The sequence below is a fragment of the Sardina pilchardus genome, chromosome 12 (genome assembly GCF_963854185.1).
Source record: "Sardina pilchardus chromosome 12, fSarPil1.1, whole genome shotgun sequence".
NCBI classification, from domain to species: Eukaryota; Metazoa; Chordata; class Actinopteri; order Clupeiformes; family Clupeidae; genus Sardina; species Sardina pilchardus.
Genome location: NC_085005.1, coordinates 12,343,313 through 12,369,467, shown reverse-complemented (window position 1 = coordinate 12,369,467; position 26,155 = coordinate 12,343,313). Strand labels below are relative to the sequence as shown.

Here is a 26,155-nt window from a genome sequence, read left to right as displayed (position 1 = left end):
GTATTGACACAAAGTGACACAACACACAGTGTATGAAATCATATGAGATTTTCTTTATTGCCAATAAAGTTGAACACCTCAATTTAAATTAACAAAAAAAAAAAAAAGTCAATCAGTTGGAATACCACTGACAGCAAGTTTTGAAGACCAGGACATTCCCATCTGTGTGTGGTGTGTATGGTGCTACATGATGACCATTAGCCCTTAGCCACTGTTCTGAGGACAGTTGTAACTCCCTTTTCTCCAAGCAAACATGAAAGGCAATTTCAGAGCTGCACTCAGATCATTTCTACATGGTGGCGAGTGACTTAGACATGCGAGGAGCATCGTGTCTATATGCTACCTTTTTACAGTACATTCAGCTTCTTCAGTTTCCTAAAACTGGACTTAGCGGGGATTTGCTGGTACTTGGAATGGAGTCCTGTAACGGACAGTGAGAGGTGATCTTCGCAGGTGAGGTGCTGACCTACTCCCTGTACACCACAGTGTAAAGAGGGCATTTGTTACTACCTGACCAACAGGCAAAATATGGCAGTGCCGGAACGGAAAAACTGATACAACTAAACAGAAATGACTGCTCACAAACATCGAGATCAACCATCCTGCTGGTGGGTAGGAGAGAAAATATTTTCTCCTGGTTGTGTTACAGGAATAACAGAGAAACTACATGGGGAGGGGAACTGAATCTTTTCATCAAAGATGGGGCTCAGGGACAAGAATCCTGCAGTTAAAATCCCTCATCAGAAAAGATGCAACCACAGTTAAGTGACTGTCAATCAAAAAGTACCTAGAATAAGAAAAATATTATGTCATTTGAATAACATGCAGCTTAAGTACTGTCTAACGTAAAAAATAAAAAAGATAATAATTTACAAAAATCTCTTAATTTAGTGATCTTTTACAGAGCAGAAAAAGAAACCTAGCTATGGTAATTAATTTTGGTCAATATAGAACCTTTGATAATATTACACTGCTTGTAATCATTAGTATAATAGCAAAAATATACAAACCAAGTAGATGACCCATGTAGAGTATAAATATTTAATTAAGATTTTTTTTTTTAAGCTAGAGCAGGTATTAAACAGAAGTGTTCAAAATATAATGTGGAAAAAAACGACACAAAACAAAATAAAACATACACATTATTTTCCTTTTCAGAAAAGTTTAGGTTTTATACTGTAATTCCCCTTTCTGAGTGGTCCGATCAAAACAAACAGCAAAAGAAGAAATCGATAAATACAAAAAATCTGTAAATTGCCCTTTTTTCTCCAACTTCGGCTACAACAAAAACTAAGACTAACCTCTCACCAGAGTCCATGCTCTGGTTTAATGATACTTCATTTTCCCTTACATGTTGCCATGTAGTGCCACTTCCCTCCCTTGGTCACCTCTCCAAGCCCTTCTGCTCAGGGTTTAGAAGCAACAAAAAAATAAAAATAAAAATGGCAATTTTGGTTGCAGAGTGATACACAGTCAAATAGGAGCTTCATCTCAAGCTAGGACTAAAAAGGGGAAAAAAGTGTTTTTTTTGGCACTGGATGGTTTGAATGACACTCGTGTTGCGGTTGTTTTGTGCTGTGGCAAAGAGCGGAGCTACACGCGCCGCAACAGGGCGACCTGCTGGGCTGACATTAGTGGTGCGAGAGGGTAGTGGTGTATGTTTGTCTATATGCAGTGTTGGTTTGTGTGTGTGTGTGTGTGTGTTAGCACACGTCTATGCACACATAAGGAAGAACACGAGATGCATCATGTTCCTCAAAGGTCAAAAAGTGCCTCTCATTACTGGTCTGTATGGATCTGTATATCTATGTATATGCGCATGTGTGTGTGTGTGTGTGTATATACTGTATGCACGCGCGCGTGTGTGTGTGTTCCTGGCAGTGACCACTCAGAAAGGGTATGGCATAGGGGGCTTAGGTTTTCTCAGAGGATGGCAGGTTGGGGGTATAATAACATCCCCTCTCACTAGGAGTGGGTGTAGGGGTAGGGTGTGGGGTTGCTCTTATAAGGCTTCAAACTCGTCAATGCGCTGCTTGGTGTTGCCCTGTCGGATCTGCCGCAGGGTCTTGTACTTGTCTCGTCCAGCACGCATGTTCTCTGTGTGCAAGATGTCGTTCTGGGTCTTCTTGGTGTCGTCACGAGCATGGGCCAGCTCAGAGGTCAGGGCCTGGGGGGGGGGGGAGAGAGAGAGAGAGAGCGTGAGAGAGAGAAAGAAGGAAAGAAAGAAAGGAAGGAGGGAGAGACGAAAAGAGAGTTTGGGTGTCAGACTCAGCAGGTATCATAAGGTATGCCAGGTTTCTATATAACTCATCTAGTCGAAGAACAGGTAAAGCGAGACACTGACAGCCCAGTGTTTCTGTGGAAGTACACACTCTGGCTACTGACATGGATACATGATCAGAGATGCTTTGGGTGAAAGGGTCTCATAAGGAAATGCCATAAAAAAATACAAGGAAGTCAGAAAATAATACAGTACTTCTAGCTAATGAGGCTTTATTGATCTACACACTGACAACATACAAAAGAGATCACCACAGGCACTTAATCAGCAGATAGGAATCAGCTGGCCTGACAGTAGGTCATGTGTGGGAGTAATGAAGCTCTCTGCCTGTTCAAGGGAACGCAAGAAGGTTGGAATGCCACCTACTCAGGGGGAATCCCTTTGCGTTCCCTTGTAGTTCCCATTTCCCTTTCAATTGTTCTTAACAAAAGAACAGAAAAAAAACCTCAAGAAAAAAGTGACGATTACAGTTCTCAAGAAACGTAAGGTTGGTGTGATATGGGGGTGTGTTGTGCGTGAGCAACCTACATGTTACTTATCATGCATTGGATCATCTTCCTGAATCTCAATATTGCGATCGCAACAAGTCTGACCAAATGACTAAAATCAGTGCAAGCCAGAGGCTACATTCATTGTTTTGCACTTCTATGAGGTCATGTGTTGGTTTTACCCAAAATATTTGGCAGTATTTTCAAACAGTTACAAAGCCATTCTCTACAACCCAATAAAATAGATGATAAAGTAATTATGTTGTATTTGAAATAGGTATTTTAAATATACCGTAATTTCCTGACTATTAGCCTTAAACATTGATTTTGCAAAATTTCTTCAGCTACAATATGAAGATATGGTTAATATGGTTTTGTTTCTTTTAACTTGCATAAAACACTGTCCTGCGGCCTATACACATATGCGGGAAATTACTGTATATAATAAATACTGCCCATCCCTGCATGTATGCATGTGTGTGTGTGTGTGTGTATGTGTGTGTGTGTGTGTGTGTGTGTGTGTGTGTGTGTGTGTGTGTGTGTGTGTGTGTGTGTGTGTGTGTGTGTACGCGCGCGCGCGCATGTCTCCCCACTCACCATCAGCTGTTTCTGCACGCGCTCGTTCTTCTCGGCCTCGGTGATGCGCTCCTCCTCCTGGCGGTGGTCGTCGAAGTCCTCGTTCTGCAGCTCGGCGCTGTGCGTGCTGGTGCTCTCCTCGCCGTCGTCGCCGTCGTCCATGTGGTCCATGACGGGCGGCGGGGGAGGGGGCGGCGGCACCGTCAGCACCAGGTGCAGCTCCTCACGCGTCTTCAGCAGGTCGTCCTGCGCGTTCTGGGCCTGGGGAGGAGAGGAGAGGAGAGAGGAGAGGAGAGGGGGATTACAGAGAGATAGAGATGGAGAGGAAGGAGGGATAGAGACAGATAGGAATGGAAAGAGGAGAGGAAAGGGGGATTACAGAGAGATAGAGATGGAGAGAGGAGAAGAAGGGGGATGATAGACACAGAGGTGGAGAGAGGAGAGGAGAGGAAAGGGGGATTACAGAGAAATGGAGAGAGGAGAGGAAGGGGGGATACAGACAGATTGAAGTACAGAGAGGAGAGGAAAGGGGGATTACAGAGAGATAGATATGAAGAGAGGAGATGAAGGGGGGATACAGACAGATAGAGATGGAGAGAAGAGAGCAATAGGTGAAACAGACAAATAGAGATAGAGAGAGAGGAAGGGGGATACAGAGAGACCGAGATAGAGAAGTGAAGGGTTGGGAAGGAAGATACAGACATTTAATGATTAATAACAACAACTGCTTTATTGACAATGACTACTTTAAACTTTAAAGAGTGGATGGAAAGATTTGAAATGTTGACTGTTCAAATTTCACTATTGTTCATTCATGAAGAAAGAAAAGAGTCAATGTGAAAGGAGAGACAGAAAAGTAAATGTGCAAGTGAATGATCGTGTGTGTGTGTGTGTGTGTGTGTGTGTGTGTGTGTGTGTGTGTGTGTGTGTGTGTGTGTGTGTGTGAGAGAGAGAGGGAGAGAGAGAGGGGTTGACAGAGAGAAAAATGTGTGTGTGTGTGTGTGTGAGTAAGAGGAGAACTCACTCTCTGTTGCCATGTGCTGGCCTCGTCCTCCTTGCGTTTCCTGGCCTCCTCCAGCAGGGCGATCCTAGCAGTGTGTTCTGCCAGCTCTGCGGCCTGTGTGTGTGTGTGTGTGTGTGTGTGTGTGTGTGTGTGTGTATATAGACACAAAAAAAGAGACACAGCCATGAGACATAGCAAACCAGAGCCACTTTTGCCTAGCAACTGACCACACAACAGCATGATAACAGTGGATGCTGTGGCCAACCGTTCTCTTGGTGCCAGGTATCGGCCAGCCCAGGTAGCCAATTACTCTCTCACTCTCTTACACACACACACACACACACACACACACACACCCCCCAACCCAACCCAACGGCACCTCTGCACTGACTCAGACCCCAGCCCTGGTGTGACTCACAGCTGCCTCTGAGAACAGCGCTGACACGGACGACACTGCTGTCCATGGCTCATGTTTCAACTGGGACAGCACCGCACATGAATATACTGGGGTGTGTGTGTGTGGGGTATGTTTGTCTAGTGAATGTTCATGTGTATATGTGTGTGTGTGTGTGTGTGTGTGTGTGTGTGCATATATTCAGTAAGTCTGTGTGGTTATGTTTGTCTAGTGAATGACTACAGTATGTGTGTGTGTGAGTAAATCTGTGTGCATATATTCAGTAAGTCTGTGTGTGTGTGTGTGTGTGTGTGTGGTTATGTTTGTCTAGTGAATGACTACCCTATGAGTGTGTGTGTGTGTGTGTGTGTGTGTGTGTGTGTGTGTGTGCGCGCGCTCCTCACCAGCTGCTCCTGGCTCTTGATCTGGTCCTCGGCCTGTCGGGCCAGCTCCTCCTTGGCCAGCAGAGCTGCCTGTCTGTCGGCCTCCAGCCGCGCCGCCTCCTCCTCCGCCCGCCTCCGCTCGTGCTCCAGCTGTATCGCCCGCTGCATCTGCTCCTGCAGGTCTGCACACACACACACACACAGAAAAATACATTACAGGGTGATAACACCTCTCTCTCACACACACACAGAGTGAAAACACATCTCTCCCTCACACACACACAGAGTGAGAGAGAGAGAGTGAAAAACACATTACAGAGTGCACACACAGAGTGAGAAACACATTACAGGGTGATCACACACACACACACACACACACACACACACACACTCTAGAGTTTGGCCTCAGTACTGTTATCAGCTTTTTCTGGCACCTGACAATATGTCCTGATATGACAGTGACGTTGCAGATAATTAATCAATGACAGGACTGGTGCATTATATAATGTTTCAACACTCAAATATGAACGTACGCAACCTACACACTCACTACATGGCATACAGTATGTACACAACACACATACACTACACACAACATACACAACACATACACTACACACACACACACAAGCTGATTCAGGCTGCTATAACTCAAAAGCCCAGGAACAATGAATAAACAATAGGTTGTGCACAGCACCGGTTCAGATCAAATAGTGCAGGAACAGCAAATAAAGCGCTGGATAAGGCCATAAGAGAGAGTCCATAAGGGCCAGTTCGAGTGATAAGCATCTTATTCCGAGCAGCTAGCCATGGAGCACTGCCTTATCTCTGGAGCCCAGGAACTGATAAAGATATCAGCAGAGCGGCCGAGACTGGCAGAAGTCAGTGGATTGCACAGCACAATTACGACCGATTTAAACTAAAAATCAAATGAAGGAAAACTAATACAAAGTACTGAAGAAGGAGTCAGCATGTAACGATCGCTGTTCTCATTTAAATGTCATAAAGAAGTGGAGTGAATCTTCTTTAACTGGGAGAACTCCCTAAATATGCATACATGCATAAATAAATAGATAAATACAATCATACACATATGTACTGTATATAAATACCTACATAACTATCAACATCAATCCACTCAGAGGGTCTTTCATATGAACATTAGATTCAGTCAATAAGTCTCGCCAATCAACCACCACACCGTCCTGCAAAAATCAGTCCGCTTGAAGTCTGAAATGATCGCTAATCTTAAAGATCGTAGGATAATACCGGTCATGTTTATATTATCATGCTTACTCTCACTCACACACACACAGACACACACACACAGATACACGTTAGGCTCCTACCTTTCTCAGCCCTCTTGGTCTTCTCTTCGAACTCGTACAGACGCATCATGAGCTCCTGCTTCTCCCTCTCCATCTGCTCCTTCTCGCGCTCGATGTTCTCCCTCTTCTTCTTCTCGCTCTCCAGCTGGGCGCTGCAGATAAGAGGGGCCGCCGCGTCAGAGCACAAAGGAGCCGACGCTCGTAAAGGCATAAAAAAAAAAACACAACGCGCAGCGGCATCAACGCTGCCAACCGGGCACCGGCGGGGGGGGGGGGGGCTAACAGAGAAGAGTGCCCTATCGTGGGTTCACACACGCAATCAGTGTCTTATAAAACACACACACACACACACACACACACACACACACACACACACACACGAACACACACACACACACGAACACACACACACACACACACTCAAACGCACACACGCGCACACACACATGCGCGCACACAAACACGCGCACACACACACACACACTTGTTGACTGGTTGCTCATGTGCATGATGCAAGTGCACGCACAGATCAAATCATGCCACCTCATGCAACACAAGAGTCCTTTTGGACTTTGACTTCTTCTATCCTGCAACCAATTGCTCAGTATAATTTATAGCTGAAATGAAAAACTATTTCTCATGATCTTTGCTGTGATACAATAGCCTGGCCTAAAACAACGTGCCATCTACTATAGACAGCAGAATCAGAGGTAGTCTGCCTTCCAGAGTATCTGAGCCACCACAACTAAGATATTGTTGAGCATTAGGCCCACTGCAATAGCTCTGCTCAAACCTACATACTGTACCTGCCATGGCCAACCAATGCAATGACAGATTTGGTAAAACAGTTTAGGCCTACACCCATAGGCCTACAACTCGTAGAACTAACCATTTGACCCATATAACCCATATATGACTAACCATATAACCCATATAACCCACCATTTATACCCTACGAGTATAAATAAAGGTTTGATTTAGCCCATATAACCAAGCATATAACTAACAATATAACCCGTAGAACTCCTAGCACATGCTACAATGCTCCCCTTGTCTTTGGCCCGTAATGCGCCTGCTCACCGCTCCTGCTGCTTCTGGTGCTTCTCCTCGCGGGCCTGGGCCTTCATCTGCTGCACCTCGATGGTGTCGGGCTTCCTGCGCCGCATGTACAGCTCGTGGTTCCCCATGCAGAGCTGCAGGATGCGCTTGTTGATGCGGAGCCGAGGGGCGTAGAACACAAAGTCCTGAGCGCGCGGGAGAGAGGAAAAGGTGGGGGAGAAGAAGCAGCAACAAACACAAGATTAAGAGAGATGCAATGAAAACACGCAATGAACACGCACAACACACAACTATTTTAACCATTTAGAAAGTTGTTGTTATTTCTCTACAGTATGATATGCATACTGACTGACTGCTTGGAACAGTACTTACTGGGGCCTTCTTGTCAATGGGCTTGATGACAAACTTCTTATCATTGAAGGAGATGTTCCTGATTTCACTCCATGGAAATCCAATCTTTGGGGTCAATCTGGATTAGAACAATACACAGAGAAAGGAAACGATACAACATTAAATAAATTGAAGTAATGATTGCTTGTTGCTGTGAATGTTAAAACTCTCGTATTCTGTGGTTACCAAGGAAAGAAAAAAGATTTGTGTGTACTTTTGGTGCCAAAAAACTGACGAGATTGAACCCATGGCACTGTTTTGTGGGTATTTTTCCAGCAGTCATTGAAAAACCACTTAACAATGTCATGCCATTGAGTGCAAGGGAGCCAGGAAGGAGGTGAACGTCAGCCATTTTAAAAGGGTTCCTGCCTGCACCGCTCAGGGGCATTGAACAATGCCAGCTCCTCAGAGGCACGAAGGGATGGGCTGGGCTGGGCTGGGCTGTGCCGTGCCGTGTCGCGTCGGGCAGTTGTGCCGCTCCACCCTCCTCCCCCCCCCTCTCCCTCCCTCTCTGCCGTGCCTCCCGCGGCCGCGACATGGCATTGCTATGATCGGCCTCTCGGGTGTGGCGCCCGCTGGCATTGTGTCCACCGACAAGGATGCCGGATACCCGACAACAGACCGGCTCGCAGCGCACAACCAAACAATAGTAAAGCCGGGCCTGCCTCGGCTGTGACACACTGGGAAAGGCTACGATTGTGTCACAGATACCAAGGCACACTTCCAGAACATGTACAGGCATGTGGAAACCAGATAAGCGTAACTCGATATTCCAGTATTTTGTAATCTCCCTTAAGTAGTATCAATAGCCACTAATTACCAGTTGTCCGTCTTCGGCTTCTGAAGTGAAGAGCATCATTTAGGTCATTTGGAACAGTGAATACATTGATGCCGTACATTGATGAGACATGGGACAACTTTTTGAGCAATTTTTCTGGACAATAACATTATCGCCTCATAACATTCCGATTGGATGAGGATGTGACATGTTGCCTGCTGATGATTGATGTTCTCAAAAACAAAACAAAAACAAAAACAAAGAAACATTTCCCAGCATCAGCATAAAAACTGCCTAAACAACATCATCAACAACTGCCAGTAGCTTTGCCTGGCAACATTACCCCTCCAAAAAAGTGGCCCTATGTGTATTATCACCTTACTGTATATGAAGCCTTTGGTTGTCATGACTTGGCTTCAATACTATTTGAACCTTCACCTGAGGAGAGCCGAGAGAAGCGATCTGGCCTTAATGAGGGCCATTAATGGGCATTAGGGAGAGGAGTGCGTCTGTCTGAGTGCCAGCCTGCGCCGGAGGATTAACTTCTGGTGATTTTGGCCGTTAACGAGCAGCAGATTAGCCAAAGCTGGGGGGTTAGGCAACTGCCATTTTGGCTATGGGCACCGCAGGTTGGCACAACAAGCCCTCCTGATTGGCTAGGGACTCTCGGAAAAACTGCTTTGGGAGTTTCGGAGAGATGGGGAGGAACGGAGGGTGGACAGATGGCGTCCAAGGTCCTTGAAGTGGGGACGTGGAAGGTGTGGGTAGGCGGGCTGAATTCCCGACTGATATTCTAGACGGATCTCGGGCGCTCTTCTTTGAGTCGCAGGTGACACAGCGGGGAACCGTGCCACAGGAGTCTGAACAATCACTCCCTGTCCTAGTTTTTATACAATACAGGCATTAGCCAGGGATTGGTAGAGTGTCTGAAGAGTCGAATTCTCCGAGTGTGTGAGTGAGTGTGAGCGAGTGTGTCTGTGTGTGTTAGTGTGAGTCTGAGTCTGAGTGTAAGGCTGAGTGAGAAAGAAAAAAGAAGAGAGAGAGACAGACAAGAGTTGTGTAGGTAATAGGTGTGTGTGTGTGTGTGTGTGTGTGTGTGTGTGTGTGTGTGTGTGTGTGTGTGTGTGTGTGTGTGTGTGGCTGAGCCCTAGGAGAGTGAAGTCCCTGGAGGGCTGAGTGTTCAGAGGCCCTGCGAGCAGCACCATTGTGTTGCCTTCTCTCTGGGTCCCTCTCCACACTAGCAGTGCATACTTCAGTGACACGCTGCCTGAAAAACCAGTCTGAGTCACTATGGTTACAACAGAGGGCACTGTGGGAGAACACCAATTTGCCCGCATTCTCTCTCTGTCCCCCTCTCTCCCAATCCCTCTCTCTTTCTCTTTCTCTCTTTTTCTTTCTCAGTCCTTATCTTTCACTTTCTCACTTTCTCCCTCAAACAAAACAAAAAAAAAAGCATGAAAGGAGACCCTATCGCTCTCCTTCAGACACACTCCCACAGACACGTACACAATTTTCTGCTTCTTAACAACTCACACACTTCAGTGTCAGTTTCATGGTCAAACTGGATTCACACCTCCCTTTATCCACAGAGGAGGAACTAGTGCTTCTCTACATATGTGGGTTATATTCTAATATATGTAAAGCACATTAGAGCAGTGAAGCATATTAGTTTCTCCTGCACGCCCTCCGGGGCTAGGACATTGGCAGAGAGGTTGGCAATACAATGAATTTGATGACATGATTTCAACATAAAGGGCATACAGTCCCGTTGTTCTGCAGGGGCTTTTGAGGGGCCGGCCCCTCCTGGAAGTCATCTGTGCCCATCCTGGACAAGCTTGGCTGTACCGACCAAACCCACTTCCCCAATCCCATGGACTGATTTTCGAACACTAATTTAATGTAGGCCTACATATTATAGGTTTGTCAATATAGCAAGCAGCAAGTAAAACTAGCCAAATCTAGATCATTCCGTAGTCTATCAATCAGAAACATTAGCTAAGCCTTAGCTAATCACCTTTATGGAGAGGAGGTTTTAGTGGCGCAGTTTATCAGCTCACAGGTAGGCAGGTAGGTATGTCTCATATCATAGTTAGTAGATAGTTGTGGTAGTTTCTGGGTTAGTTTGATAGCGTTAACTTTTAGGCCTACTGTTTTCACTTCTGACTTAGGACACAATTCCAATAACTGAAAGTTAAGGACACTGTAGTAACAAGTGCAAAGGAGGAAATAACTGTGGAGGAAGTGTGACTGACCTATTGACCCCAAACTGAACTGAGATTAACCAGCTGTGTGAAGCCATCCCTAACCGTGACCTGTTGACCCTTTTTCACCAGCAACCTACACCATACCACATCCTACAGAATCAATGTTCAACTGGTTTGATTTTAGCATTCACGAGGCCCCATTAGGCAAAATGACAGCAAAAGACACTATGATCTTAAAAACGCAACCTTAAAACTGCAGTCAATCAAATGTCTGATCGATCTGAAATAGGCGCTTCACGCGAGGCACAGTGCACCCGACTCACTTGTCTGTCTTCTCGTAGATGTTGAGTCCGAGCGCATCGACGCCCAGCCACAGCTCCGTGCCCTTCTTGTTCTTGATGTCAAAGTAGTTGACGCCATACATCTCCAGGTCCTGTGCGATCTTCAGGTACTCCAGCATGGCATCCTCTCTACGCACATCAGAGAGTGAAAAAATTAGCAGTTAGAAGGGCACATGGGGAAAAAAGAGGTGATTCCACACCAGTTGTAATAGGATAAGCCACACATCGTCCAATGGCTAAATCAAGAACTCCGCAAAATGTGGACAGACTGTGCATTTATCAGAGTCAAAAGGAAGACACAGTCCTGTCAAAACATTTAGTCTGTCAGTCTGTGTGCACTAGAAATGGCTGCAAATGTAATCAGTGTACTCAGAAAGCAGGAAAGCGAACAATGTGATTCCATACCACTGACACAGAAGCTCTGTCTGATAAGGTGGAGTAAATGTATGTGGGCGCAGTGTCATGAGCGGGATAGGACACTTACAGTATATCTCTCCTCTCTAATCAGTGCTAATATACAGCATGCTATCATGTTCGGCATGCTGGAATAGAGCCTGTAAAACCTGAAAGTGAACCTCCATGTCAGGATGTGTGCGAGCAGATGATGACTTCAGGAAGCCCATGTGTGTGCTTGTGTGTGGCATGTTCATGTTTAGGAGTGCACGTGTATGTGGCCTGTTCATGTTTAGGAGTGCACACGTGTGCCACACTTACCTGAGCATGCCCCTGTGCTCCTCGTGCCACACCTGGATCCTCTCCTCCCACTGCTCTCGAGACAGCTTGTGCTGCTCCAACACACTGAGGGGACACACACACACACACAGATTAGTGGCTAGAAGTGTAGATCAAATTTATACACATTTCCAAATTGAGACAGATAGATGGCCTGTAGAAAAATATGTGTTAGTACACAGTGCAATAAACATACATAGCAGTGTATTGATAGTCAGCTAAGAGAGTGCTGTGCAGTGATTCAACTAACTCCTCGGCCACTGCAATAGACTCCCTATCCCTGGGTTAGGCTCCTTGCTGGTAGGCCTACGCCTCACTCTAGTGCAGTGAGTTTGAGTCCAGACAGTGTGGAACAGTCAAGTATGTTGTACACAGGTTACACCAAGAACACACCATCTCACCACTGTACATTTGCTTTCTCTCTTTCGTCCTTACCGTTGAGGCAACAGGCGATCTGACGTGAGGTATCCAGGCTTGTGTGCCTCTTTGCTGAAGTCGCCAAACTTGGCCTGGACAGCATAGGATGCCAGCAGCACAGCAGTCTCAGGTGGGCAGTAGATTTCGTCACTCAAAAGGGCGTCTTTTACCTGTGGGATGGAGCATATTTGTTTTACTGATTGTGCTTTGGTTGCCTGGAAAAATCTTCACTGTGTCAGTTGGAAGGAGGAAAATTACAGGGAAAACCAGACATCATAAGCTCTTCAGAAGTTCTTCAAGGGTTTGTCGCTGTAGTATAGTAGACACCCCAAAAGGGTTCCAAAGGCATCTTAAAAAGGTTCATGTTAAGGGTGTTCCGTTTCTCATCAGTAAGCTAACAGGGTTCTGCCCCACATAGAGGGAGACTGCAGCGGTTGGTTCCTGACCTGCATGAAGAAGAGCTTCTGTGTGATGTCCTGAATGAGCTCCTCGGACACGTCCTCTGGGAAGAATTTGGCCCGGAACTTAAACTGCAGGGGGTTCTCCTTCTTCACGTCCTGTGAGGAGACCTGTGGAGGAGAGGAGAGGAGAGAAGGAGGTGGGAAAGATGGAGGACAAGAGAAAGGGAGCAGAGAGAGAGAGAGAGAGAGAGAGAGAGAGAGAGAGAGAGAGAGAGAGAGAGAGAGAGAGAGAGAGAGAGAGAGAGAGAGAGAGAGAGAGAGAAAGGGAGGGAGGGAGGTAGAGGAGCAGAAGTGCAAAGACAAACAAGGACAGAGAAAAGGAGGACGAAAACAGGAGAACAACAGGAGAAAAGAAAGTGAATTGTTAACAGTTGCTGGAAATCAGTTACACACTCTCACGGCTCCATTGCACCTCGTGGGTGGAAATTCAGACTCAGCTGTTCAAAATGCAAACCCTGGAAGCCAGCTGGTGTAGTATTACTGCTACTCACTGACTGGGCACACTCATGCGCTTCCAATTATCACCAGAGAGAACTTATACTGAAGTAGGACAATACGGATTCCACAACTCCGAGTGTGGGGAGAAAAATCTGTGAATGCATGAACGTTTGTGACTCTAAATAACATCCGCTGCCAGTATCACTTCAGTTTTTTTTTCACTTTTTTTTTTTTTTGCGACGTGGCATATTTGCATGCCAAGAAGAGGAACAGAAACTATTAAAAGTGAAAAGAAAGATAAGGAGTATGTATGGTGTGTGAGATTGAGAGTGTGTGTGTGAGAGAGAGTGAGTAAGAGTGAGAGTGACAGTGAGACAGTGAGAGAGAGAGAGACAGTCTGGAATATTCCACTTTCCATTGTGCTGAGTAGTAGCTCGGTGTCAGCACTAAACGGTTCTACTGGTGGAACTTTCCCAGCTCTTCCTCCCTTCTAACTATCCCCTCGACCACAGGCCTCAGACTCCCGTTTAGAAAAAAAAAACTAAGCGACTGGAAATATTCCGCTAAGGCCAGGCCCATCTGTAAATACTCAAATTTGTCCCTGCTATAAAACAAATGTCAAATTTGATCCCTAACTTGTTTCGAGTTTGTGTTACGAACAGACTGCCCTTCAAGAGGGTTTTCTAACAGGCTGCACGCTGATCTCTCTCAGCGTGACAAGCCCCTTTTGTCTTCTGTCAATATTGAGCATGGAGGCATTGGCGCTAGGAGTAGCCTTGGTGGAGGCATGTCAGAAATGCACTGCTCCTGCTCCTGGAAAATCTCCATTCCTCACGTTCACCACGGTGCACGACCACAATGGTGGTGGTGGAGGGGCCGGAGTGGGCCGGAGGGGTGTAGCATGAGCTACACCTGAGCTCACATGGCTACAGGGCGTCAGAGCTAGCATGCTAGCGCTAAGGTGCTAAGTGCTGAGGGCGGTGTTTGCTCAGGGAAAACAGGCCGGCCACCTGGGTCCAGCTGTTTAGGGCCACGTCGAGTTCAACATAAGAGATAGTCTAACTGGCTGCAAAGACGGCTATTCGCTGAAAACTGTTTAGTCAGCTGACAGGAGTTTAGAGAGAGGTGTTGACAGTGTGGTTATTTACAACATCTGATGTTTGTTGATGCGGGTTCCTATAATTCCTTTAAAGCGCTGGGCTGGTATTTGAGTGCGAGTCCCGGCCACACCTTTCTGAAGAATGTGGCCGAATAGTATCAATGATTGAGAGGACTGTGAAGGCTGGTCAAATAAGGCCAATGATTTGTAACCAAGGACCAAAACCAGCAGCCATAGTCCTTAATTCAAACTTTTAGTCCTTTAAGTTCAAACTTTCAGAAATCAAATCATGCTTATGAAATACATGATACTGAAATTGTTACGCGTTATGGTCCTTAAAGATTCTGAAAGTACAAATGAATATCTAATTTGCATCCTGCCCCACACTGTTATTAACAGTGGCACTTAACTGTTATATATAGTAGCACAGACATGTCATAAAAACGAAGTTTACTGCCATGGTGGTGTGAGTGTCCAGTCTCGGCAGACAGCGAGTGAGTGCCTACCTTTTTATCCAGCTTGAGCCAGGTGTGGTAGCCTTTGCTATCCATGTACTGCAGGCCAAAGTACCAGACCTCCCGCAGACCGATGGTTTTGACCACCTGTGGAAGAGTCAGGAAGAACAGACATGAACATTTGACTATCTACACGGGCAGCCTTACTGAGTAATGACATAACTACCATTTTGACAGGAGAGACAAACAATGACGTAATATAATGACAATATTGGCAATGAAACATAAACAAGCATTAAGTCAATTGTTTGCAGTGATGTTGCCCCATCAGACTCGGTGTAAGCACACACAACATTAGCATGGCTAATCATTGCGCACACAACTCCTACAACTCTGGCACTGATAAAGCTGCACTGCTGTTCACCAGAGGAGCTGTAGGAGCCATTGGGCAGAGTTAGGGCAGCTGTCCCTTTGCTGGACGCGTGCCATGGTCACGCTCGGAGGACCATGACAGTAGGCTCATCTCACACACGGACAGCAGCTTTGTTTGGACAGCAAGATTTCAGAAAACTCTGGGAGGTGTATGTGTGCGTGTGTGTGTGTGTGTGATTTACTGAGAGTGTCGGTGGTCATCTTGGATACACGCAGAAGCGTGTGGCAGATGCAATATGGCCTTCTCTGTACAGTTGCACCATTTTTCACAATCAGTGATGACATTTTTCAGTAAGATGGCGGTCAAGCCTGATCAATCTCTCTGCGCTAAATCCAGGAAGGCAGGCAACCCAGCAACCCGGTCCTTAACATACACCAAAGATACATACATAATGTTGGTGGTGATGCCCCTGGACTAATGCACAGGTATCCTAAAGGTAAGACTTCAAATACACTCACGATATCAAAACACATCAAGCGGCACTGACAGCCCATAGCAGAAGTGACTGCAGGTGACGTAAGAGCCGTGACCTCTCGCACGAACAGAAACAGGCAACACAATGAAGTCATCTGCGTATAAAGCGCGGATGGAGACGCCGCTTGTGCAACGGCAGCCGAGCAGAACGGCCTTTTAGAAAGGCCGCCCCGAGCCTGGCTCCTCTGGGCACCGAGCCTGGCGTCTCAAAACTAGACATGCTGCCTCGCCTTTACCACACAATTTATAGACCGCTGGTGAGCGCTTAAATCACCAACTGATTATATTTCTACCCTGTTCATTCATTGGTGTTTATGATGACGCTTTAGAATGGTTCTGGGATTCCTGAAAGAAACATTATTTATGGTCATTTTTCGGGAAATCTCTATTTAACCTAAGGGGGCCAGAGGGTTGCGTGTATATGGAATTGGCTTAATCCAATGCTTTCCCCCGCAGCACTTTCATCACCCAACACCCAATGACTACTCCAATGAGATTCATCTGTTCCCCCTTGAACCTGACTGGGCCATTTGGCCCCTTTAAAAAGGCAAGAGCTGGATTTCGCAAGCCTGGCTAAGCGAAGCAGACATGAGAGAGGGAGATACGCAGAGACACAGAGCAGAGAGCAGAGAGCAGAGAGAGAGAGAGAGAGAGAGAGAGAGAGAGAGAGAGAAACAGAGAAACAGAGAAGGAGGAGAGAGTAACCGAGGCAGAGGAAGAGGGTGGATAGAAAAAGAGAGAGAGTGAGCAAGAGAGACAGTGGAGAGCTGGGTCACAGGCGGCAGTCGACGCCTTAACCCAGGCAAGGGGGACAATTAGCGGGCTCGGGCTCCGTAATGACTGGCTTGTGCGAGGAGTTCAAAGGCCTGCCGCAGAGGACTCGAAACGAGCGCGTGCAAAAAATAGAACTCAAACAGCAGTTGTGAACCCAATGAGGAGAGATGAGTCTGAACACACGGACACACCACCCACAAGAACTCTTCACACAAAGGAAGATTACAAACCTCCTTGCTAGACCACTAGGATCATCAGAGAATCTCCCGCCTGCATTCAGAACCACGCACCGCGGCGGAGGTAGAAAATTGCTCACTCGGAGAGTCATTGTCCCATCATGTGTTTCTTTTACTTGTGCACTTAACACCGGTGATTTTACCAATTAGCTGACATACTTGACTGAATACTAATTCAAGAAGAGCTATTTAGAAGCAGCGGATTTAGTGAATGGATGCAACAAATATGCGGTAGGACTTTGACTGAGTTGTCTACCTCTGCCCTGGACTACATCCCAGACAAGAGACTACGTTCAACAGAGCTATATATAGATATTTAGTATCTATTCAAAACACGTTTGCGCCCAGGTCAGATGTTCAGATAGCCTTGTACGTCCAATTATGTAGGACAGAAGGCCTTTCAGCAGGACAACGCAGGACCTGCTGAAACCACAACAGACACACGGCTACCTGCAAGAGAGAGTGTGAGAGAGAGAAAAAGAGAGAGAAGGAGAGAGAGGAGAAAGAGAAAGAGAGAGAGGGGGGGTGTAATCAAATCCTGCCCTGTGTCCTGATGTGACTCGGAGGACCGGCAAGGAAAAGGGCAGTGTGGCGCGTCATTGTTTCCCGTTCATTTCCAATCCCCCGGTGACCGTAAATCCAACGCCATTTTTTATTGTGCTCATATCTCAAGGCATAATGGCGAGGGGGGCACTCCATTCTATTCCACGAGAGCGCCTTCACAATGCCACAGGCAATTGAATCCTGACACAACCAGAGAGAGAGAGTGAGAGTGTGTGTGTGTGTGTGTGTGTGTGTGTGTGTGTCCAGCGTGGGCGTTTATTGGCCTGTTGTTTGTGCCAACACTGGTTGCCATATCCAGCCCCCTTTGCCTTAATCCCCCATGTCCCCCAAATTCAATTGAGCCCTGCCCCCACCCAAACACCCACCCACCCACAAACTGAGCCTCGCCTGAATATCTCAATCCTCTTCTGCAGAAGTTTTTCCAACATGCTCAAGTTAGTAGTTTGATGAACACTTGAAAATAGAAAATGTGCGAGAGGAAGTCTGACTCCAGAACTACTTCACAACACCTACCTCTCTGCTCTGTTTGTGTCCATACTAGGAGACACACCCTCTTAACTTTCATATTCTCACACACAAATAATTCACTTGCTTTCAGTTCATTCATATACCTCTTGCATAAGCAGCTCTCTTTCACGCCGTCTCTCTCTCTCTCTCTCTCCCTCTCTCTCAATCTAGTCTCTCTCTCACTCCGCCTCTCTCAGTCACCTAATACGCTAAAGCAACGCTGTAGACTATGAATGAGTCCGATTGAGAGATTTGTTTTTTCCTTGTTTAGAGGCATCTAGCGCACTGAAATGAGAGATCTCCGAAAAAGAAAAAAAAGAAATAAGTTTCACCTGTAATTAAACTCAGCCGAGTTCTGGACACAATCACGCCTTTCATAATCTTCAGCCTTCAGGACGGGAGGATGGAGAGAGGGGTGGAGAGAGAGCAACAGAGAGCGACACACATATGCACAGAGAGAAAGAGAGAGAGAGAAGAGGTAGAGAGAGGGAGAAAGAGAGAGAAGAGGTAGAGAGAGATATGTACATACTGGAGAGAGAGACAGATAGGGAAAGAGAGACAGAGAGAGAACGAAAGAACGAAAGAAAGAAAGAGAAAGGGAGAGAGACCGACACAGAGAAAGAGAGACACACACACGGGGGGGGTGTGGGGGGGGGGGGTGAAGCCATGAGGAGGCAACTTAATGAGGGATTAGGTCTCTCGAGGGAAATGTCTGTGGGAGAGTGCGGCACAATGAGAGATCTCTGTCCACCTTTCATGTTAAAAGGAGGCTCACATATCGCAACACAGGGAACAGCCACAGAGGCTAGGAGAACTCACGGAGCTTTTAGCGCAACATTATATGTACTAATGCCCCAATAAAAAAAAGGGAAACGACTCGAAAACATCCACACAAGAGGCCGTTTTATCTGCAGGGACGGAGACACCGAGCGAGGCACACTGAGCGACTAGAACGGGTGAAGTTTTTTGAAGGCGGTGCAGTGCGTTTGTCGGACCTGAAACTAAAGGAGAAGGGGCAGGGCGTGGCAGCCGACTTGAAACCCGCTGATCACTCTACCGACAGTCAGCAACCTGTATGAAAATCACCAAACCCATCACAAACACACGCACACACAGGGAAACAGCCTGGGGTGATGGGGCAAAACCACAAACACACACACAGTCACACACACACACACACACACACACACACAGCTCTGCATGTCTGCAGCAGCTGCTGCTGCTTCTCCCGTCTTGAGCAGAGGAATAAAACAGTGATTGTGTCCATCTGGGGGGGTTTTCTCTGCCAGCCCACCCCCTCTCTCCTCTCCTCACCTCCTCCTCCTCCTCCTCTTCAGGACTTCTGGAGAAGGAGGAGGATATGAGGTGGGAGAGGGAGAGGGAGGGCAGCAGAGGAGTGTCTCGCTCATCTCGCACATAGAGGGGGGGCAGAGCGGAGTCTGAGAAAGTTGGAGCCACGGCGGTAATGGGTGAGGGCAAGCGGTGGTGAAAAGTATGCCCCTGCAGCCACACACACACACACACACACACACACACTTTAGTCACTAAATCAGCTGACGAATGGGATGTTCCACTCGGATAACACCCATTTGAGGCCTGAAATGCAACACTGTGTGTGTGTGTGTGTGTGTGTGTGTGTGTGTGTGTGTGTGTGTGTGTGTGTGTGTGTGTGTGGGTGTGTGTAGAGAGGGGAAATGAAAATGCCGATTATAACATTATGATGACATTAAAATGGGAAGTGACTGGTTCCACTGGTTTCAATGACATACTGTAAGCCATCTGCATTTTCAAGTCACTCTTTAACAGGAAGGCCACAGTCGCTCAACTTCAACACAGCTACACATCTCTGCTCCTCATAAAAACATGTTTCTGAAAGACACCTGGCATGTTCACACAGATTACGGTCGTTACGCAGAGGCACACACTGTCCCACAGATCTGAAGTAGGACACTTTCCCCCTTTCCCCTTCAGGTTGGATTTAATCCTTTAGAAGTTTGACCACTTAACCAATTTATTTGAATGTTTATAAAGCTACAGGCACATACAGCCTGTTACATTAAGATTTCACAGAGACGATACAAAGACAGAGAGGCAAACAGGAGAGCAAATGTTCTCCTGGACAAACACTAAAGGACTTGGGCACTCCCTAGGGACTACTGTGCTGCCCCCGATGGCCATGAGCAGAACTGCAGTGGCTGGAGCCAACGCCCACCGAGGGCTCACAGTCCAGCCACCACTGGCCAGTCCTCTGGGGATGAGCTCACCACTGCTCTTACTCAGCCTTTCCACTGTGTGTGTGTGTGTGTGTGTGTGTGTGTGTGTGTGTGTGTGTGTAAGATGGACAGAGCATGCAGGTCTCTGTGACTATGAGAGTGTGTGTCCTGTGTCGATGAGCTGTATGCATGACCGCTGTTTACAACAGGTGTCAATGCGCAAGTAGCAGGAGTATGTTGATGAGTGTGTGTGTGTGTGTATGTGTGTGTGTGTCTGTCCAGAGGGCCGCCTTCCCGTAGGGAGCTTACGGCAGTCTGAGTCCCGGACACTAATTGAATTAGGTCAGGAGCTTTAGTGACTCTGTGCTCACCAGGGGTAGCAGAAGCGAGACGATTAACTAAGTCTCAGAGGCTTGACCAAGGGCTGGCTGATGACTTCCTAGGTCGAAGTTCATACATCAGAAGGAAGCACTGAAGGCTCCATAACAGACCTGTGAGTACCACCACAGTTTAATTAGTCTAATCATAATCTAATTACTACATTTGTAATTATAATGAGGCAAATGAGCTACCCTTTATCAGAACAAAGACACAGCACAACATCTGTGTAGACTGTAGCCAGACGCTTGATGCAAAATGTAAGCAAGTGCTACCAAGGAGAAGCCATCACAGATGTCCCAATTAAAGGGTCATCTCATCTCCTTACTGGGTTTGGCTAGCTTGAGCTTTTAGACAGCTGTAGCAGAGGCCCTTGCTCTTGCATTGCAATGTCATGTTTGACATACTGTACAACACATTCTGCCAGAGATGGCAGTGTGGAAGAAAGCCACTTATAGAGGAACAAATATTTGCCATTTGTACAGCATTAAGTGGGAGGGCTAAGCAGTGGCTGTAAGAACGGCTGCAGTTTGTAGAGAAGCATCTAAGAGCAGCGGACGCCTGCTAGAGTTACAATGGGAACCAATTGAATGAAAGTTTGTGGGTGTCAGACATGGGTGTAGCCACAAAGCTATTTGTGGAGAATGTTAGAGCATGTCTGATACGATAGTCATCATGCCTTTATTACTACGACCGTCCCATGACTTCTGTTTTGGACAGATAGAATGCAATCACATGCCAAACTCAAATGTTCGATGAGAGAGTCCAAATGGATGTATCAAAACAAATGGGGTTTTCAAGCATAGCCATTCCAGCAAGCCCTCGAAATACCATTAGCCAGATTTGATTCAGTCATTATGCTCTGTTTAACAAGCAGCCGGCTGTCATCAAGGGGTGTAGTGTCGTACTGGAGTGAAGTATTTCATGGTCATATAATAGCTATTACATAGAGAACACTGAGTGCACTGGAGTGCTTTGTCTGATAGGCTGCCATTACACATTAGTCACTACATGCAAACGACTACTGCAACCCCCTCCAGGCATTTCAGCCACAGGTGAGGAGACCTCGATGTACCTCGTGGATTTACCCGCAGGGGCTTGATGACCCAAGTGAAAGGACATTGCATATCAAAATACTATTCCATTATGAATTAGGCTGACAATTCTATTACTGCATCCACTCACAACCGCCTTCAAACTCAGGTGAATTTACAGCCTATGTAAACACTGCTTATGGAAAGACAACCAAAGCCATTTAAAAACAAACCAACTGATCGGTTTCCTCGAAAAAGACACTTCAAAAAACATCATAACCTCATGTGTTCTCATACACCCAGGGCCTCGTTTGGTGTTCTCAAGTGTAAGATTAAGATCCCTCGAGCTCACACACCTAACTTCCAAACTTGTTTGACAGGAAGTAGTTGAAAGGGACAAAAAGCCCTCACGTGTCCCGCCTTCTCCCCCCCTGTTGCCACTGAGACAGGTTTCTTACTGCAGCTTCAGAGTTGAGGCTCTTCCCTGTAATATACAGGGCTTAAAGTAAGGAACATTTCCATGCCTGAAGCCATCAGACATTTTTGAAGCCGGTATATACATTATTCATTTTCAAGTCTTAATCAGCCTGACCCATGCCTGGAATCGGGCATAGTGCCTGAGAACTTTAAGCCCTGAAAATATGCTGTGCCACGCAATTCCAACAAGAACATTGGCAGGGGTTACTGAACATTCGACTGATCATCTTTCCCAACCCCCACCCCCATCTGGAAACTAATTGGGGGAGACAATGCATGTACACATACTAATTTAAGGAAGGTCCACACAGTGTGCAATCCTGGTCTCTTGGCAACTAAATATGGTCTTCATGAACAGTACGTGTTCCATGGAGTGCCTGCATATATTTGTGCTCCAATATTCACGGCCAAAATCGAATGCAATCAAGGCCTCTTTGGCTGCGCTATGAAGACGACGTCCTGATATTTTGAAATGCCTCGTTGTACTAGCGCTGTGTTGTATCGGCGCAGGCCTGTCTACGCTGCACCTCTCAAAAATACCCTCGAGGCATCATAATCATCTAGAGCATCAAAGATTCAAAGATCCTAAACTCTTAAGGGTTACAGTATGTGTCCATGTGTCTTACACACATTCCTAACACACTGATTTATTTCTGGGATGCAAGGGTGGACCCTGTTCACCTGGTTTTGAAGAGAGGGTGGGGGGGGGGGGGGGTTGAGGAGGGTTTTCCATTTTGCAAACAATGAGCTAATGGTTTGTACATGTTTACAGATACTTGAAATATTTCCTCTGAACAAGGCCAAATATTGGTTCGCCGGCGTTCCATAAGCAAACTCGGAGATGCTGATTGCGACTGACCACGTCTCCCGATAACATCACCTCGCATTCCAGTGCATGGCTTTCCTATGTCCCCGGACTCCCTCTTAGACAATTGAGATTCCTTTCAGTGGAAAGGAATCTCAACGTGTATGTGTGGCACACAATGGACGAGTCTCGGTCTGGCAAACATTTCTTCTTGAGGGGAGATAAGACTGGTCACGGCCTGGTTCCCCAGTAGCCACTGAAACTGACCCTGCCTCTCACTGGCCTGGGACTGTTACACATTCTCCAGAAGGGTGAACGAATGGCACTGAAGTGGAGCATTGCTTTAACCCTTAAGCCGGTACCCGTGACGGGAATGTTGGAAATTGAACGTTGTAAAGAATATCTGGGTTTGTTGAATTCAATGTGGAATTTTAGAACCTTACATTGTCACAGACTATTGTTAGGAATCTTTAGTTAGAATGTTCAAAAGTCCCCTGCTGAATAGAAGGGTACTTGGGCAACACAGAAGGAGGGAAGCTGAGGAGCGTGAACGAGAGCGCGGAGATCTGAATGGTGTTCAAGGAGGAACCAAAGCTTTAAACACACAAAGAGAACAGCACACTCACTCCCACTCATTCAGTCTTATCACTGAGCTGTAAGTCAAGCTGTTACACGATCGATCAATTACTACAGTACTGCCAGGTCAAATCAGCAGACCGATGTTGAGGGTGTTTTCATATTAATTGTTCAGTGCTGCTCTCAATTACATGAACACCTTGATGAGAGGACCATGGCAGGAAAATGTACCGAAACATGGTGGACAGCTGAGCAGGACGAGATGAGCTCTCAACTCTTACATGGACATCATGCCAGATAACCCTTACACAAAATAACTGCAGTTATACAGCAGTACAGTGGAGTACAATATTATTTTCATGCAAAATATAGCATTTCTGCAGTAAAGAACTTCTTTAATTTCTTTGGGGAATCGATCTATTTATCTCAGTAGGCCTACTATGCAGTGAAATGCATTTTTTTTTAAAGTCCAAAATATTGCATTTCTGCAGTTAATTACAGTAGGCCTACTATGCAGTGAAATGTCAATTTTTTCATGTCCAAAATATTGCACGTCCTGCAAAAGAACTGCAAATAATTCCTCTAAAATGCAATTTGATACTCAATTTTTTTTTGTAGTTATTTGTTGTAAGGGGAATTGAGCAGAAATAAGCACAAATGGATCAATTCAAACCAGAATCTTGTGATCCAGCTTGATCAATGCCAGAATAATTGGGTCCTAGGCTGGGTCAATTACAACCCAAGCCTTTAGGTCCAGCATGTTGGGTCAATTACAACCCAAACCTTTAGGTCCAGCAGGTTGGGACAACACAGAGCCTCCAGGCCTGCATGTTCAATCAAGGTCACAGTCATTGGATGCAGTAAGTGATGGGAAGGACTTGTCAGAGCCCTCGATTACTCACCTGGTCGAAGAGCTGCTTGCCTGTGGTGCTGGGCTGGACGGCAAACTCCAGCTCCGCGTCCATGGTGGTGACGCGAACATTAACCTGGAAGGATGGACGCAGAGTTAGTCACAGAGTTATAGTAAGAAAGACCGATCACCTCAAGTTCTGAAGAAGAGATGAGTCATCTGAAGCAAACAGTACAATACAGTCTCACACTTTGATAGCTAAAATGAGTCTCGTTTTTATCTCATCTGAATATCTTATTATAGAAGTGTGCCCTGATAAGACCACAAATAGCTAACGCAAAAGGGAGTGACGCTGATCGTGATGGGACTGATGTTTTGACAACCACTAAAACAGGAATTTGTTTCACCACCGGGGGCCCGTTACATCACCGAGACCAAGCCTTCCAGCCGTTACACAACAGAACGGCAAAAAAGCAATGCAGAGATACAGAGGCCAGCCGCAGGGGTGATTTTGTCAGTCGTTTGTTGGGATAGCCACAACATGAAAAGAAAATGGCCAGCCATGACAATGTGTTTACACAGAAGGAGGGCCAGAGAGAACGAAAGGGAGAGCATGAGAGAGAGAGAGAGAAAAGGGAAAGAGAGAAAGAGAAAGGGAGAGTAAAGGAGGCTGAGGGAGCGAGCGAGAGGAATCAATATTTGCCATTTCATGTCAATTGGCTATTGTACTCCGCGGCGGCAGACAGATGCGCAACAGTTCCCCCTCAGCACATGAAAGGTGTTGACAGCAGGAGGACGGGATGTGTGCTTGATGGGGTGGGGGCACAAAGGACTGAAGGACGGTCAGTCCAGACGATGTTTAAGGGTGGGTCATGGGTGCCGCAGCACCGAAGACAATGACGTTTCCCGTGAGTCAGAAGGAAAAACAAAACAAATGCTCAACAATGGAATCCCTGTTTAATGCCCCATTAATGATTGCCTGCAGAGAGTTCTGCTACACAAGCAAGAGCAAGAGGGGGGCGGAAGGACTTGGACATTTTTATGAGGTCATCCGACATGAAAAGAACTGTTTTATGAGGCTGTCTAAAATAATCTGTTGTTCTAGCCTATAGATTAACAGCAGTGTGAAGTCTGGTGACTGTGATGGCTTACGGCATTACAGTGAAGTTGGGTGGGATGAAGCCTCCTCAATGTTATCAAGTTTGAGATTAGATAAGAGACACACTATCACTACACAGTAGCCAATCAATAAGAATCCTAATGTCTTATGACATAATAATGTGTTTGTAAAGACAGAATTATGACATGAGGCAAATATCTCTTCATAGCCGAGACCGGGTGTGAGATTCTGCTTCACACATGAATCAGAAAAAAGGATCAGAGTCATTGCTATCTTTATGTAATGAGGAAATTTTGCAGAAAAACAAAAAACTTTTTAAAAACTAATTAACTTTTCACTGTTAACACTGTTAAGTGTTCCGTTTACATATAGCAAAGACACACATCCCCATAACGTGTACTGTACGCAACAGCCTGAGTACAAGTGTGTGTGCATGCATGTGGTGTGTGTGTGTGTGTGTGTGTGTGTGTGTGTGTGTGTGTGTGTGTGTGAATGAAGGCTTGCTGTGTTGACTCGTGTAATTGCCCGGCAGTGAAAGGTGGGGGCAGCTGCCTGCGGCCCGGACACAAGCAGACAGACACCGGGGCAGGTAAACATGCCATCCATCTTTCATCTGGACCCATTGTAAAAGAGAGCGGGAGAGCAGGAGAGAGGGAGAGAGGGAGAGAGGGAAAAGGTTCTGGCAAGAGGAGCAGATGAGAGGGCATGACAGGGAAGGGGCGGGGGGTGTGAGAAGGAGGTAGTGAGATCAACAAACAACAGGGAGAGAGTGTGTGTGTGTGTATGTGTGTGTGTTTCAAGTGGCTGTCCCTCACGCCTGGCACCTTGCGCTTGCTTGTGTCTTCACACGTAAACACACCAGAATCCCCTCAGGCCTGGAGTGTGAT

General features: G+C 46.4%; 1 protein-coding gene across 1 annotated transcript in view; it reads right to left on the bottom strand.

Annotated features, from left to right (window-relative positions):
- Positions 1–31: 31 nt before the first annotated feature.
- Positions 32–26,155, bottom strand: part of ezrb (ezrin b) — a 32,030-nt gene continuing 5,906 nt past the window's right edge. Inside the window, exons 3-15 of the mRNA XM_062551602.1 lie at positions 24,201–24,284; positions 14,879–14,974; positions 12,821–12,943; positions 12,393–12,544; positions 11,940–12,023; positions 11,208–11,354; positions 7,885–7,981; positions 7,534–7,697; positions 6,475–6,605; positions 5,147–5,307; positions 4,370–4,462; positions 3,367–3,606; positions 32–2,167 (exon numbers count right to left, since the gene is read on the bottom strand). Of these exons, the coding sequence (XP_062407586.1) occupies positions 2,003–2,167; positions 3,367–3,606; positions 4,370–4,462; positions 5,147–5,307; positions 6,475–6,605; positions 7,534–7,697; positions 7,885–7,981; positions 11,208–11,354; positions 11,940–12,023; positions 12,393–12,544; positions 12,821–12,943; positions 14,879–14,974; positions 24,201–24,284 (1,737 nt within the window). The 3' untranslated portion in view covers positions 32–2,002. The remainder of the gene's footprint in view (positions 2,168–3,366; positions 3,607–4,369; positions 4,463–5,146; positions 5,308–6,474; positions 6,606–7,533; positions 7,698–7,884; positions 7,982–11,207; positions 11,355–11,939; positions 12,024–12,392; positions 12,545–12,820; positions 12,944–14,878; positions 14,975–24,200; positions 24,285–26,155) is intronic.